At 39.3% G+C, this 17,758-nt stretch overlaps 1 protein-coding gene across 6 annotated transcripts in view; it reads left to right on the top strand.

The window, feature by feature from the left end:
* The window catches only part of NRCAM (neuronal cell adhesion molecule), a 99,602-nt gene that overhangs the window by 53,164 nt on the left and 28,680 nt on the right, over window positions 1-17,758 (top strand). For 5 of the 6 annotated variants that reach the window (XM_006859282.1, XM_006859281.1, XM_006859280.1 and 2 more), the window contains 8 exons: window positions 1,701-1,802; window positions 7,210-7,407; window positions 7,501-7,571; window positions 9,321-9,546; window positions 9,932-10,047; window positions 12,833-13,037; window positions 15,781-15,903; window positions 17,148-17,324. In XM_006859282.1, the coding sequence (XP_006859344.1) occupies window positions 1,701-1,802; window positions 7,210-7,407; window positions 7,501-7,571; window positions 9,321-9,546; window positions 9,932-10,047; window positions 12,833-13,037; window positions 15,781-15,903; window positions 17,148-17,324 (1,218 nt within the window). Of the gene's footprint in view, window positions 1-1,700; window positions 1,803-7,209; window positions 7,408-7,500; window positions 7,572-9,320; window positions 9,547-9,931; window positions 10,048-12,832; window positions 13,038-15,780; window positions 15,904-17,147; window positions 17,334-17,758 lie in introns of all 6 variants that reach the window. The other variant, XM_006859279.1, reaches the window with a different exon arrangement.

Here is a 17,758-nt window from a genome sequence, read left to right as displayed (position 1 = left end):
AAACTAATCATTTAAAAATAAATAAATAAGAATGACATCCATGCTATATGATTTTTCTGAGTCTGGGAAATAAATCAGAAATATTTTTTTTGTAGAAAACTCATTTTACTTAGCACATAAATACAAAAATTAATCCTGTAGCATAATTCTAAATTGGAATATATTGACAGAAACCAAATCAACAGCACTTAACAATTATATATATATAGTTACATATTGGGCTGGTAACTACAAGGCCAGCAGTTTGAGTCCATTAGGTGCTCTAGGGAAGAAAGGGGAGACTCTCTACTCCTGTAAAGATTTACCACCTCGAAAACCCTATACAGGGTCACTATAACTTAGAACTAATTCAACAGCATACAGCATATATATATATATATATATATATATATATATATAAAGTGAATATATATATATACTCACTTCACACCAGCCACATTGTTGTTGTTAAGTTCTGTAGAGTAGATTCCAACTCATAGTGACCCTGTGTAGGATTTCTAAGGAATGGCTGGTGAGTTTGAGCTGCCTGCCTTGCAGTTCAAACTGACCTTGAGATCCAGTGCTTATGCAGAACTTTAGATAGATGATAGATAGATAAATAGATAGATACATAGATACATAGATAGATAGATTCATAGATACATAGATAGATAATGATACATCAAGGATCGGTAAATAAAGAGAGAGAGAGAGAAAGAAAACAAAATAAAGGTGAACCGATTCTTAATCCCATGTAATAGGATCCCTGGTGGCACAGTGGGTTAAGCATTGGGCTGCTAACTGAAAGGTCAGCAGTTTGAACCCACCACCCTCTCCACAGGAACTAGATGATGCAGTCCACATCTGTAAAGATTGATAGCCTCAGACGCCCTATAGGGCAGCTCTACTCCAACCTATAGGTGTCATCCTGGTTCACCGCAGTGGGTGAACTACTGATAAGAAAAAAATCACCCATACTTTATATGATTTCTGGTTCCCCAAGAGCCAAATTGTTACACAATCAAGACTAAGCAAAGACTGAGGAAGAATGTAAACTCTCTGTGTCTCAGAAACACCCTAAGAGGAGGCAGACAAGTGTTGGGGTAACTCTGTCCCAACAAAGTGCTTCTACCCTGCAGTTTCTGAGAGTAAACACACCTCACCATGTGTCTGACTATTATATGGAAGATGGTATGGAAGCATATGCATGTATACTGAAGGCTGCCTATGTCACATCCATTTTAGAATTCCCTTGGAAATATCAATATTTTTCAGAAGCCTTGACATCTATAATTCAACATGTTTCAGAAAGATTATTTGAATCTTTTTAAAACAGTCAAGTTTCTTTGTCTCTCTTTGATTGTCTGCATTTGCTCTTTTCTGTTGCCCATTTATTAGGAACTAAGCTTTCATGTTATTTTATGTTTGTGCACAGTCATGTTTCCGAGGAGATGCTCACTGAGGTGCTGATGGACCACACAGCTCTGCCTCACTAACCGGTTACGAATAACTTGGTCCCATTGAAAACACAAGCCAGCAAGGCTCAGTGACAGGAGATCTTGGGTGTGCTTGTGTGTTCCCTGCAACCTCAGTCGTTTCCACTTCATTTTCCTTGCATGCCACTGACCGTTAGTTGTGGCTCTTCTGTCATAGCATCATGAGTAAAGGAGAGAGCCTCACGAAGGCAAGACTTAACCAGGATGTGTGTTTTTGGTCTACAGATGTCCCAAATCCTCCCTTTGATTTAGAATTGACAAATCATCTCGACAAAAGTGTTCAGCTCTCTTGGACCCCGGGTGATGACAACAATAGTCCTATTACAAGTATGTGGGATCGTTTGATTTCTGTAACAGACATGATGGCCTTTTTAAAAAGAAATTTATAATAATGCAATTTCAAATACTTATAGAGTTATTTGCTAGCAGCCTTTCTTCTTTAATAATAGGACAAAAATGCTTCTATTTATTTATGGAATCTCTTCAGAGCCAGAGTTTTTCTGTTTACAGGTCTGGCTGGTGGCACTAATTAATAATGATGTTAACTAAGCAACTGTACTTTTTGTGTTTAAAATCCGTATCATCACCTTAAATGTCTACCATAAAGGAAGCTGAATCCTAAATTACTTACTCATTTTGCCTACTATTCTGAAAGAAAGGTAGAGGAGAAGGTACTGTCATCCGTCATCTATATATTAGGAAACTGAGAATTGATAAGTAAAGTGAATTGGTAACAGAACTGGGTGTAGATATCAACTTCATTAACTTCCACCTTAAGCCTGCTTTCTCTCCATTGGGTAAGTTACAAAGTACTGCTTCAGGGTTCCAGTTCATACATGTACAGATTTGTTGTAAACCAAACGTGTTTATACATGGCTCTGCGATCAGTGGACAGCTGCAGACAAATTCTCTCAGTAACACATTGGTCTTAGTCTCATTAGGGTGCTTTCGAAACAAAACTCTAATCTACCCTGGGGTTAATGCATCAGACTGCAAAGTCGTTTGAACTGCAAGGTCAGCAGTTCAAGCTCACCAGCTGCTCCTCAGGGTCGCTGTGGATTGGAACCGACTCTAAGGCACTTTACAACAACAATATACCCTACAACTTTGATTTTGCCCTTCAGACTTCATTTTGTTTCCCAAACACAAAGAATATTTAAGGAACATGATTTGAGTCCTTTGAGGATGCCAAAACTGCTGTGTTGACATGGTGTAAATCAAAAAGCACAGAATTCTTGGAGGAAGGGCTTCAGAGATGGAAATGTCACCTTCAGAAGTATGTAGGCCTACCTGGAGGATATGTCAAGGAACAATAGCTTTGTATATGAATACTTTTGTTTAGTAAAAGCCTTTTGATCTACCTTCATATATGCACGTATGTATATTTACATGCACACAGTTCCGAAAAAGTTCACGAGAGGAACTGCTGTAAGGAGAGCTTACTGACAACCTCCGTCTCTTGCACCTCAGGGATGTGCTGTATTGTTCACACTGAGGCCACTTTCCCCTGAGCTACTTACTAGCCAGTGACTACCCACAGCCTGGCTGAATTAGACGACTGCAGGGCTCTGCTAATTGGCTAACGTTGCGCTAGTGCTCCCTGTTGACTGGATGAGACTTCCTCAGAACTACAGTGCAATCCAAGTAAAGCAAAGCCACATTGTAGTCCAGAGGTCCTCCCTGCCTGCTCCTACTTTTTCTCCCTGTTATCTCCCATGCGCAGTTTTCCAAGTCAGTCTCTTGCACTTCTAATTCTTTCTTGGCATTTTCTGTCTAGAGGGCTCAAACATACATATACACACACACACACACACACACACACACACACACACACACACACGGTGTGGTGCTAGGATCAGCATGGGACTGTGAACCATAAGGTCAGTAGTTCAAACTCACCAACTGTTCCTTGGATACCCTATACAAGGTCACTACAGGTCAGGACTGGACGGCACTTAACAACGATACATACGTGATTTCAATATTAATAGAATATTAATATTTCAATATTAATTGAAATCAAAATTAATTATATTAATTACTGTCATATTTTAATAATGTCATGTCTCTGGGAAAAAGCATATGCTGTATTAAAAAGCAAGTGTCACATGAAAATCAGTGTGGAATAGGAAATGAAAATGGGAGTGTCCAATGTGTTTCTAATATTTGTAAAGTTGTGCAGGGCCAATAGGTTCTACATTGTTATGACATAAATCTATTCAGTTGTATGAACCTAATTAATATATGGAAATGTTAGGTGTTTCTTTTTGCATGAGGGAGACAAATGCAAATCTACTGAGACATTAAGTAAGCCTTGAGCCAAGAAAGTTTGGGAACTTCTGAATTAAGAGATTATACAACAATTCCTGTATTGCATGAGGCAAATCTGCTGCACAAGACCTCTTTAAAGCGCTCAAGAGCAAAGCTGTCAGTTTGAGGACTAAGGGGAGCCTGGCCCAAACCAAGGCATTTTCAATAGCCTCATATGGAGTCCTGGTGTGGCGCTGTGGGTTAATGCACTAGACTGCAAAGTCAGTTTGAACTGCAAGGTTGGTGGTTCAAGCTCAACAGTCGCTCCTTGGAAACCCTCTAGAGGGTCGCTATGGGTTGGAACCGACTCAGTGGCACTTAACAACAACAACATATGCATGCGAAAGCTGGACAGTGAATAAGGAAGACCAAAGAAGAATTGATGCATTTGAGTTATGGTGCTGAAGAAGAATATTAAAATTACCATGAACCTCCAGAAGAACAAACAAACCTGTATTGGAAGAAGTGCAGCCAGAATGCTCCTTAAAAGCCAGGATGGTGAAATGTCATCCCTCATACTTTGGACATGTTATCAGGAGGGACCAGTCCACTTTATCATGCTTGATAAAGTGGAGGGTCAATGAAAAAGAAGAAGACTCCCAACAAGATAGATGACACAGCGGCAGCAGCAATGGGCTCAAGCATAACAATTGTGAGGATGGTGCGGGCCCAGACAGTGTTTTGTTATGTTGTGCGTAGGGTCCCTATGGTTTGGAACAGACTAAATGGCACCTAACAACAACAGCAACAACCATTCATATAGACGATGATGGTGGCTTGGAATAAGTTGAGAGGAATGGAGGTGCTGAGGAATGGTTAGATTTGGGATCTTTTTTTCCAAGTAGAACAGATAGAACTATTGAAAGTTTGAAAGAAGGGAAAGAGCCAAGAGCTCCAAGGTTTTGACCTGTGTTGTCAAAGGGGAGGGAAGGAAGAACCAGATCTGTTTGGGTCATAGCTAGTTTGAAATGTCTAATAAACAACCAAATAAGTTGTTGAGTTGGCTATTGGCTATCCAAGTCTACAGTTCAAGGAAGCGTTCTGAGCTGCAGACATAAAAGTGAAAGGCATCAGTTTATGAGACTGAAGATCACCTACAAGTTAATATCGAAGGCAAGAACAATTCCAACTCTCATAGAGAATAGCATATGTAATCTTTCTAACTCATCTGTACTTCTATAATTCACAATACATTACCTGACACATAGGAGGCAATCAATGAATATATAATAGCACTTTTTACATAGGTAAAATATGTACATACGTTTTCATAGTAACAAAATGGCTTGCACTGGAAGTAAGACTTCCTCCCACCTCTGAATCAGATTCCTCTGGTGACCTTTGTATTATCAGTGTGTACCCTCTGAGAAATAATAACACATGTACACGCAAGCATCTAATCTGTCATTACAAATGCTTTTTCTCTTATACAAGTTAGTACCCAACACACATTCTTCTATTCCATTTGGCTTTAGGTGTTGTTATTAAGTGTTATTGAGTCAGTTCTGACTCATAGCAACCCTGTATAGAGTTTCTGAGGAGGGGCTGGTAGATGTGAACTGCCTACCTTGCTGTTAGCAGTCCAGTGCTTATTCTACAGCACCACACTAAGACTCCTGGTTTTAGGTAACAACATGTTTTAGAAATCATGTTACTTCAGTACATTTCAGCAGCTTCATTTACTTGCAAGCTGCAGAATATTGCATTGTGTGGATTGAGCATTCTTTACTTAATTGGCATCCTACTGATGAGATTTAGTTTGGGGTTTGTTTGGGTTTTTTTCAATTGCTAACAATGCTATAATGTGAATTATTTTCCCTGTGTCTTCAAGCATATGTGTGAAGATATTTATTCAGAATAAATTGCTAGAAGTACAGTTTCTCAATCAAAGAATGTGTAATGTCAAATATTTTTAGATGTTCCCAGATTGCCCTCTATAGAATTTGCATCAATTTACACTTCTCACAAACCAAATATGAGACTATCTGTTTCTCTACATCATAGTCAACAAAATGTGCTAAGCCTTTGATCTCTGCCAGTCTGTTAAGTGAGAAATAGCATCTTGCTGTATTTAATTTACTTTCTATTATTATGGAAAAAAACAAATGAACATCTTTTCATATATTTAATTTTTTTTAGGGGTATACAGATTACTTATAAACAGTGTTAAAAAAACTAAACTCAACATGCTAGAGAAAGATTACCAGATATTTTGGTGTTTCAAAAAGTATTAGGGATAATACTGGAACTCTGATAACAAAATACCTTAATGGAATTATTCTTGGAAGTAAAAGAATTTATGTTTAGTTACTCTTGCTAGTAGTCCTTGTAAGTTGTTTCTAAGTGGCCCTGGTGAGGCAGTGGATTAAGCATTCGTCTGCTAACTCAAAAGTCAATGGTTCCAACCCACCAACTCTGTGAGAGAAAGGTGGGGTACTGGGTTTTGGTTATTTCCAGCAGCCAGCCTGTTCGGTGACATTTGAATTTCCTTTTTATTTTAAATGGTACGACGCTGTGGGATAAAGCACTGGACCACAAGATTGAGTTTAACCACAAGGTTGGCGGTTCAAGCTCACCAGCTGCTCCTTGGAAATCCTACACAGGGTCACTATGAGTGGGAACAGACTCTACGGCATTTAAGAACAATAACAACAACATTCATACCTTTAGAAGAGACCTAGTGGCTCAGTAGTTAAGCACTCACTTGGCTGCTAACCAAAGAGTGGACAGTTTGAACCCACCAGCCCCTCCACAGAAGACAGATGTGGCAATCTGCTTCCATAAAGATTTACAGCCTTGAAAACCCTATGGGGGAAGTTCTCCTCTGTCCTGAAGGATTGCTGGGAGTTAACATTGAATTGACAGCAGTGAGATTAGGATTTTGAAACCAGGGAACCTTTTAAAATCTCTATGTGACAGACCATGATATTTTTCATTGTGACAGAATAATGATAAGAATGTTTGCCTAGAGATTAAACAAGAATCAACAGTCAGATCGTACTGATAAGTAACACACAAAGTTCACATACTCAGAACCACTCCAAAACCAAAACAACAACAAAAAACTGACAATAGTTTAGTGCATGCCTTCCACATGGTTCTCTATGATGGTGATAATTCTAGCTAACATTCATTGAGCATATATGTGTCTGGCACCTTTTCCAAAAAGATATGGATCACTTTTAAACAGCGTTAAGTAACTAAATTCACTATACTAAAAAAAAAGAATACCAAATATATTAGTGTGCTCAGAAGTATTGAGGCTAGTGATAGAATTCTGAGATGAAAATATTTTAATGGCGCTTTTCCTGTCTGTAAAGCTGTTCATGTTTGGCTACTCTTGTTAGATCGTCCTGTTAGTTATACTTAACAATCAACCTCGTGGGTGACTGAATGCACTCTTCTGGGCTTGTGTGTTGGCCAGAATTCATCATTGAGTATGAAGATTCAATGCATGAAGCAGGGCTGTGGCACCACCAAACAGAAGTCTCTGGAACTCAGACCACAGCCCAGCTGAAGCTGTCGCCTTATGTGAACTACTCCTTCCGAGTGGTGGCAGTGAACAACATCGGGAGGAGCTTGCCCAGTGAGGCCTCAGAACAGTATTTGACTAAAGCAGCAGGTAAGGAAAGACTTCTGTGATATTAAATAAACAGAGACACTTTTCACTATTTGGAAAAAAGAGTTTACACATGTATGACTACTTAACTTCCAGAACCGGATAAAAACCCCACGACTGTAGAAGGGATCGGATCCGAGCCAGACAACCTGCTGATCACCTGGAAGGTGAGTATGAAGCCTTCAACAAACTTGTTTCAATTTAGAAAAAAAAAAGTTGTTTTAAAATAATTTCTGCATAAAATCCTGTTTTCACTCATTTCTGAATATATGGGGGCTTCAAAAAGTTGGTGAGAGATGCCACTATCTTTTAATTCCATTTTCCACCACATGTTTAAAGCTCCTTCATATATTGTATATGTATATCTGCTGCTGTTGTTGTTAAGAGCCATCAAATTGGTTCTGACCCAGGGTTTTTGAGGAATGACTGATGAGCTTGAACTGCCAACCTTGTAGTTCAAACCAACTTTGTAGTACAATGCAGTAACCCACAGCACCACACCAGGACTCCGATATATCTATATATCTATGTATCTTTATAGATGAGGGGGCATCAAAGAGTTCATGGAAAAATTCTATAATTTTTTTCATTCCATATTTTCATGAACTTTTTGAAGCCCCCTCGTGTATTAAGAAGCCCGGTGTGGCACTGTGAGTTAATGTGCTGGATTGCAATGTCATTTGAACCGCAAGGTTGGCAGTTCAAGCTCACCAGGCACTCCTTGGATATCTTATACAGGGTCATTTTGGGTTGGAACCAACTCAAAGGCATTTAACAACAACAACATTGTATAGTTGCTATAACCTTGGTCTCTGGAACCAAAATGCATGGTTGAAAAGTCCAGCTCTGACATTAACTGTACAACCTTAAATAAATTGTATAACAACTCTGTTATGCATCTGTTGTTGTTGTTACATACTGTCATGTCAATTCCAGTCTATAACAGCCCTGTATAGGGTTTCCGAGGATCAGATGGTGAGCTGGATCTGCTGAGCTTGAAGTTCAAAGTGACTTTGAAGTCCAGCGCATTAGCCCACAAAGCCACACCAGGACTCCGTTATGCACCTATACAATGGAAATAATAATAGAACCAACTTCATATGATTGAAGAAGTTAATACATGTAGTGTATCTAGAATAGTGTCAGACACATATATGTTCAATGATTGTTAGCTAGAATTATCACCATCATAGAGAACCATGTGGAAGGCATGCACTAAACTATTCTCAGTACTTTACTTGCCTTTTTTGTATTTTTGTTTCTTTGCTAATTTCTATTTTCTGGATTTTGAAAATTAACATATATTTGCTTATGTAATTAAAAAATATATTTTACATAGATTTATCTGTGTTACTTCAGTACATAGCAATATCCCCATTCTCTTTTAAACTGTAGAATACTCCATTGTGTGGATTGAGCATTATTTACTTAATCAGCATCCTATTGATGGAGAGTGAGCTTAGTTTTTTTGTTTTAATTAGGTTGCTTCAATTGCTAACAGTGCTGTAATGTGGATTCTTTTCCCTACGTTCATATACATACAAACAGAATAGATTGACCAGCCAACCTCTTTTTGTTGTACTTGTTGTTTTAATAGAAAGGGAAATAGTTCACAAATTTCAGTCTCACAGTAAAATGAACAACGATATGCTATCACACCAACAAGAATATGTAAAAGAAACTCTAGAGTGGAAATGTTTTTAGGGTCACCACCCTTGGACATGGAGTAGGGGTTTGAGAGGCTCATGTGGTATTTACTGCTTTAGGTAATTTGCAACCTTTGAAATGATGATCCCAAACTAATATTTTCGTACTTCAGTTCTCACTTATTTTAGGTCTGGAAATCCAATGTGATCTTCCAGAAAAAGGCCATACAGTCTGTTTTGTAAGCTCTGGTTATTTGGATTGTCTTGTAGCCTTTGAATGGTTTTGAGTCCAACGGGCCAGGCCTGCAGTACAAAGTGAGCTGGCGCCAGAAAGATGGTGACGATGAATGGACCTCTGTGGTCGTGGCCAATGTGTCCAAATATATTGTCTCAGGCACGCCAACCTTTGTTCCATACCTGGTAAAAGTCCAGGCCCTAAATGACGTGGGGTTTGCTCCAGAGCCAGCTATAGTCATGGGACATTCCGGAGAAGACCGTAAGTGTCTAATGCTCTTTCATTTATAGTTTTATGAAATATTAGGTTTGTCTCCAGCAAACAAAATGGCAAGGCCATTTCTAGAAATGATGGGATTTGGGAGGGAGGGAGGGAGGCGGCAATTATTTTCATGACCATCTCTGAATTTAAATAGCATGCTTCTTTAAAAAAAGAAAGAGAGAGATTCAGAAAATTAAAGATGATTACTTTAAAAAACAAATGGTTCTCAAATGTCCAGTGAATAGATATAAGACAACCTACTCTTAATGCTTGAGAATCCCTACATTAAGGGCATTTCTCAAACTGAAATCATTAGACAGTGACATTTTTGCATGAAATTCAAAATAACCTTGATACTTGTAGCCTTCCTATGTGTTTTCTCTAGTTCCAATGGTGGCTCCTGGGAATGTGCGTGTGAATGTGGTGAACAGTACCTTAGCTGAGGTACACTGGGACCCAGTACCTCTGAAAAGCATCCGCGGACACCTACAAGGCTATCGGGCAAGTGAAGTGGCATTTCCTGTCCTTTCCTGTCACTGCATAGGCACACAGCAACAAGGTGGAGGAGACCTCAAGAGTTCCCTCCTGCAGCCTCAGACAGGGCACCTCTAAGGATTCCAGCTAGTTAGAAATCAAAATCCCGGTGCCTCCAAAGTTAGGAAAAAGACCTTTCTCCATTTGTCACATAGGTGACATAATATTCTGCCAACTCAAGGATTAGCATGGGCACCAAATGGAGAAAATTAATGTTTAAAGAATAAAATGTAACAAACGTCACTTAACTTGAAAGCAAGTTTGATAACATTTGTTGAACTCACCAAATTATCCTGGAAATAATTTAGACTTTTAAAAATACTTCAGATGATACTTCAAAATCATGTAGACCTAACCTGGTCATCTTGTGTATATCAGTGATCTTTGTTCTTGGTATTGTTTCTTGGAAACTTGATTGGTAGGCAAAGAACATTTTGTACAAAAAAAAAGAAAAAAGAAAAACCCTCACTACTTTGATTTACTGTCCCTGACCTCTAGAGGTCAAGTTTTGTATTGCAATATTTTCTAGTGTGGCATTGTATGACAAGCATTGGACTGTGAACCACATGGTTGGCAGTTCAAAGCCACTAGCTGCTCCTCAAAAACTCTGCACAGAGTCGCTATGAGTCAGAATCAACTCAATGGCACTTAACAACAACAATGTTCAATTTTATTTTTCTAACCTTGAGCTCTGGTAGCGTAGTGGTTACGAATCGGGCTGCGAGCCGCAAGGTCAGCAGTTCAAAACTACCAGCGGTTCCGTGGGAAAAAGATGAGACAGCCTGCTCCCGGAAAGATTTATAGCCTCGGAAACCCTGTGTAGGGTCGCTATGAGTCGAAACCGACTCTACGGCACATAACGACAACGACAACCTTGAGTAGTGGATTACACATTAGGCTGCCAACTGCAAGGTCAGCAGTTCAAATCTACCAGCCACTCCACAAGAGAAAGATAAGGCTTTCTACTTCCATAAACATTTACAACCTTAGAAATCCTATATAAGGATCACTGCATCCAAACTGACTCACTGGCACACAACCACCACCAACAATAACATTGCCAAATCCTCTGTGATGAGGGGACTTCAAAAAGCCCTTGGAAACATTTAATTGTCTTTTAATTCAGTTCTTTTATGAACTTTTTTGCATCCTCCTTATATATATTGGTTTCTGTTTAAAATACCTTTAATGTTTTAAGAATATTTTTAGAGGACATCATAAACAATTCTGGATTGGTAACCAAAGTATATCAGTTCACGTTTCCAAAAATTATACCTACAATTAATATTAAAATATAAGCATTTTCAATAAAGTAATTTAGTCTGGCCTAATGGAAAAGCCTGGATTTGGAGTGGAGAGTACTTGATAGCTCTTTGGTCTCTGTCAAATCACTCACTGGTCTAGAGCCTCATCCATACCATTGATGTTGTTATGTGCCGCCGAGTGGGTTCCAACTCATAACAACCCTGTGGACAACAGAACAAAAGACTTCCTGGTTCTGCGCCATCCTCACAATTGTTGTTATGCTTGAGGTCCATTGCTGCTGCTGTTCCATCTCGCTGGGAGCCTTCCTCTTGATTCATTGACCCTCCACTTTATCAAGTATAATGTCCTTCTCTAAGGACTGGTCCCTTCTGATAACATGCCTAAAGTATGAGCGACAAAGTCAAACCATCTTTGTTTCTAAGGAATATTCTAGCTGTATTTATTCCAGCACAGATTTGTTTGTTCTTCTGGCAGTGCATGGTATTTTCAATCTTCTTCTACAATACCATAAATCAAATGCATCAATTCTTCTATGGTCTTCTTCATTCACTGTGCAACTTTCACATGCATATGAGACGACTCAGAATACCATAACTTGGATCAGGCACCCCTTAGTCCTCAAACTGATACCTTTGCTCTAGAACAACAACATACCATACCAAACCCCAAAAACGGAACCACAGCCACTGAGTCGTTCTGACTCATACAGAAGCAGATAGCTTCTTCTTTCTCCCGCAGAGAGGCTAGTAGGTTTGAATCACTGATCTTGCTATTAACAGCCAAATCTACAATCCATACCACAGGAATAATGATAATATGACCTCACTGTGGTTGAGTTGAAATCGACTCAATGGTAACAGATTTTATTTGATTTTGTGATTGTTAGGGCTACACTAAGAGAAATATTGTATATGAAGTTGGATTAACTCTGGAATAGAATGTAAATATTGAGTAGTAATTATCACTTTTGAAACATTTTATGCAAGTAAAAGGTATGTAAATCCTTTATTATTACCTATTTGTTTCATGCTCTGGGAAGAACTGTAAGGGTCTTGTTGTTAAGCGTCATCAAGTCTGTTCCAACTCATAGTGCCCCTGTATAGGGTTCCCGATGAGTGCCTGATAAGCTTGAACCACTGACCTCGTGGTTCAAAATGACCTTGTAGTCCAGCGCATTCACCTACAGTGTCACACTAGGACTAGGGTCTAGTGCTATTATATTTTTTCAATTATACTCTTCCAACAAAAGGTATAGCCCAACTCCATTGCATATCCTTAATTCCATTTTACCTCATTATCCGTGAACTTCTAATCCCTTTTGCCTCAGAATAGATATTCATTAGTTTTGCTGGTAATCTTATAAAATGCGTCAAGGGAATTTGCGGGGACAGGGGAAATAAAGCAAAAGCAACGCTTTAATTTTGTGAGTATGAAGAGTTCTGTTTGTTCCTTTGTACATGGCTGACTTTTGTTACTGATGTTTCAGATTTACTACTGGAAGGCACAGAGTTTATCTAAAAGAAGCAAACGTCACATTGAAAAAAAGATCCTCACTTTTCAAGGCAGCAAGACTCGTGGCATGCTGCCTGGACTGGAGCCCTTTAGCCACTACATACTGAATGTCCGAGTGGTCAACGGGAAAGGGGAGGGTCCAGCCAGCCCTGACAGAGTCTTTAATACTCCAGAAGGAGGTATGAGATGGATATAAACCTGAGAGCTCAGGAACACACGACAGACATGCTAGAAACCAAATGTGATTTTCCCATCGGTGAACACAGCACACACAAAGATGGCAAAACATCAGCTCATATGGGGCCTAAGGAATGTATAGAAGGCTGCCAAACACAAAATGCGATTTAAAATTCTGCCTCCCTTGATTTAAAATTTTCTCCACATTTAGTCATGTTGCTTGAAACCCAGCTAATAAGGTGCTGACTTGAGTCATTAATTTTCTGACCTGTAGCAAGTTATATAATCTTTCTTCACCTCAGTTTTCACATCTGAAATGTGTGAAATCTGGTAACATAGGAAAAGCACCTGGCAAAGGAAACATTCCTACATGTAGCACTTCACTTCTACGACTCCTTTCTCAGGGACTTTCATATTGATTCTGAAGTTGAGTTCAGTTAGAAGAGAGGATCTACTAGACAAAGTTGTAGTGGGTGGAGGAGGATTGGGAGCCTGAGTAGGTGAGGGAGAAGGATGTCACAAAGAACCATTCATTGTTGTTGTTGTTGTTAGGTGCCATCGAGTCCATTCTGACTCATAGTGACCCTATGTGACACAGTAGAACTGCCTACAGGCTTTCCAGGCTGTAATCTTTACAGAAGCAGATTGCCACAGCTTTTTCCTATAGAGCCATTGAGTGGGTTTGAATCACCAACCGACCTTTAGGATAGCAGCCACTGGGGATCCTAGTAAGAAAGATAGGGATTTAAAAAGATGCCAAGGTGGGCTTTACCTATTTTGAATTTTGCATCAACCTAGCTATAAAAATGAGACAGATAGCTTCTGTGGATGCCCGGGATCTCTTTGATCTATGAGGTTTACAAACACACCCTGTTCTGGCTCCTTATGGTTGAAGTACTTATCATGCTGACTACTTCCCAACAATCTTTGAGAATTATCCTGTGTCCTGACTCTCATCCCATGATAGCATCTTGTCCTTGTCCCTGACTCCTTAGAGAATCAGGGCTCTGTCTACTTGAGACTTCCACTAGTATGACCCCACACTTTTCTTTTAAGTAGTTCAGGGGAAGATGTCTCAGGGTTTAAAAGGATAAAGAAGAGAGGAAGTAAGTAGTATGCCTGAAGACAGGAAGGAATAAAACAGTCTGACTCCTTCAAAGAACTGCAGTTCATGTGGCTGGAAATGGTGAGAAAGGAGAGGAAGGTCAACTAGAGAGCCCCATAGCATGACTGAATGCTGTGGATGTTAACCTACAGGCCTGAGGTTTCCAATATGGGCATTTAACAACAGTCTCTTTCCAGGCTGTGAGGGAGAAGGCAATAAATGGGCTTCAGAAGCTACCCAAACCCCCTAAAATTGTGTGCAGACTGTGTATATTTTTCTGAGGAGAGTGTGGCTGTTATCACAGATTCTTAAAGGGGTCTGTTATCTTCAAAAGTTAAGAACTACTGATTGGGTTGGAAAAGCTAAGAAAGGTTAAGTCAACAAGATGTTTTTGAGTGCCTACGGTGTATCTGGTATTCTTCTAGGCTCAGGGAAAGCTTGTTGAGACTTGAAGTGGGGCAGTGGCAGAGACAATGGGGAGATGATAGGATAGCTATGGGTAAGATGGTTGGTTTTGTGGTGCCAGTGAGTCAATTCAACTCATCAAGACCCCATGTAGCAGCGCAGAACTGCCCCCATAGAGAGTTTTTGACTAGAATCTTTAGGTAAGCAGATAACCAGGTCTTTCTTCCAAGGAGTCCCTGGGTGGATTTGAACTGGTAACCTTTAGTTAGAGCTGAGTGACAGGATTTAGTGTCCAGGAGATGGTGGAAACGAGACAAGGGAGAAGTTCAGATTGATTCCCTTGTTTCTGGTCAGAGTGAATGGTGCTATTAATGGGTGTAGGGAACATGGCAGGCTGGGTGGGTAGGAGAGGCACCTTCATGAAGAAGGACTGCCACCATCTGACATCCTCCTAAAGAAGTAAATAAAAGAAGACTGGGCATGCTTCCTGTGGGAATGTATCAGGCCCCTCAGACCTCCAGACCAGGAATGTGCCCGTTGGGCGCTTTTGTTCATCACCACTGGCTCCTGGGCAGCTGTCAGCTCATACAGGAAGAGGAATGATGCACCTGAGCAGACTGGCCCGTGCCCAAGACTCAGCAGGCTGTGTGTCCTTGATGACTCAGACCATAGCTGCTGATGCTGTTGCTGATGCTGTTGCTCAGAAGTTTGGTTCAATAGTTTCACTTAGTGACTAGTTTGTTTTCATTGACACCATTCGTGAAACAATGAAATACTGTACAAATATTGGGTGTGGATTCATATGAAAGCACAGTCTTTATACGTTGGGAGAAGACAATTTGAATGAATCTAAATGAGCTCTGGTAGTGTAGTGGTTACAAATTGGGCTGTGAACCTTAAGGTCAGTTCAAAACTACCAGTTTGTTCCACGGGAGAAAAAAATGAGGCTTTCTGCTCCCTTAAAAATTTACAGCCACAGAAACCCTATACAGGGTCACTATGAGTCAGAACCGACTCCACGGCACATAATAACAACAACAACAAATGAAAAGTAGAGAAAGAGAAGAACTGAATGGGTCCATGTCACAGATTTGTAATTTCAGCTGAGTCTGAAAGAAGAAGAAACTGTGGAGAGCTAAGAGCCCTGAATAGTGAGCCTATGGTGAAATGTGTTGTTGTAATGCATTAGGAAGCCTTCAGAAACCATTATGTTGACTGTGTGTTCTCATTTCCAGTGCCCGGTGCGCCATCCTTTTTGAAAATTGTTAATCCCACACTAGACTCTCTCACTTTGGAATGGGATCCACCAAGCCACCCAAATGGCATTTTGACTGAGTACACCTTGAAATATCAGCCAAGTAAGTTAATTGGGAGAAAAGGAAAGGAAATATGGTTTAAGAGAAAAAAACGTATCTTACAAACTGACGGTTTTTAATTTAGGTTTTTTTGGTGTTTTTTTCTGAGGGGGTGTCTGTCGGATATATGCATGTACAAGAGAGCTTCAAAAAGTATATGGAGAAATTCTATTATTTTTCAATTCCATTTTCCACAAAATTTTTAATGTTATTCTAGAAGGGATTTCAAATTTTATTTTTGAAAGAAAAATAATGGTTACTATATTGAAAACTAAGTAGTCTACATAATAAAATAACCTAGAATAATACAGCTCTTTGAGGGTAGAGTTTAGAGACAAGTGATCTTAGATTAAAACGTATCTGTAACTAGAAAATGCTAACAAGACCTCTGAAAACAAGTTAGGAGCTATTTAACAAAATACAACTCCACTTGCAAAAGATACAGAGATAAATGCCATTATGATTCAACTGTAAATTTCTCCTACCTTGTAATAAAGCTTTTCCTTAGTTATATCATATTATGTTATTGTTGTTGTTAAATGCCCTGGAGTCAGTTCCGACTCATAGCAAACCCTGTATGGGGTTTCTGAGGAGCAACTGGTGAGCTTGAACTGTCAACCTTGTGGTTCAAACCGACCTTGTAGTCCAGTACATTAACTCGTAGCATCACACCAGGACTCCATAGAGTATAACAGGAATTGTAAAATATTATCAGTGATGTCAGACAAAGTGTGAGTTGTTCTTGTTAAGTACTGTTGAGTCGATTCTAACCCATAGTAATCCTGTACAGGATTTCAGAGGAGAAGCTGGTGGGTTTAAACCACTGACCTTGTGATTTGCAGTCCAGTGCTTATCCTACAGCACCAAATTGTTGTTGTTATGTGCCGTGGAGTCGGCTCAGGGTTTCCGAGGCTGTAACTCTTTACAGGAGCAGAAAGCCTCTTCTTTCTCCCGTGGAACAGCTGGTAGTTTTGAACTGCTGACCTTAAGGTTCGCAACCCGATTCATAACCACTACGCTACCAGAGCTCTTGACAGCACTACTTAGGATTCTATAATTCAGTTTAAATCTTAGTTTGACATTTTTAGTAGGCACATGTATGAAGGGGTTCCAAAAAGTTCTTGAAAGAATTTCAGTATCTTTTAATGCCATTTGTCTATGAACTTTTTGAAGCCCCCTTGAATTTATAACAGTATTTCTGTAACAATTAATTGTTAATTCACTTGTTTGTTATATCTCACTGACAGTTAACAGCACACATGAATTAGGCCCGCTGGTAGATTTAAAAATTCCTGCCAACAAGACACGCTGGACTTTAAAAAATTTAAATTTCAGCACTCGATATAAATTTTATTTCTATGCACAAACATCAGCAGGATCTGGAAGTCAGATAACAGAGGAAGCAGTAACAACTGTGGATGAAGGTAAGATGGGTATGTATAAAATCCATGTAATTATTAATGCCATGAAACAAACAAGCCAGCTTACATTTATGCTTTCTCTTTACTTCTTAACATGGAATTGTGCCTCTTAACAAATACAAATATCATAAGTTCTCGTTCTGATATATCATGAAATCAATTATTTAATTTGTATTTGGAATAGCAATTTGATACTTGTTTCACAAGTCCAAGTAAAACTCATATTGAGGTAGGAAATTACATTTTGATACACTTGAATTCAAAGCTTAAGGCAATGCATTTTTAAATTTAGGATTGAATAATATATATATCCATATATGTAAAAATACATATCATGCACATATATGAGAGTGTTTCAAAACCTCATGAAAAATGGAATTAAAAGATAATGGAATTTTTTTTTTCATGAACTTTTTGGAGCCCCCTCCTATATACAC

This window comes from Chrysochloris asiatica, unplaced genomic scaffold (genome assembly GCF_000296735.1).
Source record: "Chrysochloris asiatica unplaced genomic scaffold, ChrAsi1.0 scaffold00032, whole genome shotgun sequence".
Taxonomy (NCBI): Eukaryota; Metazoa; Chordata; class Mammalia; order Afrosoricida; family Chrysochloridae; genus Chrysochloris; species Chrysochloris asiatica.
The sequence above is the reverse complement of the archived record's forward strand: the minus strand, read 5'-3'. Positions and strand labels throughout refer to the sequence as shown.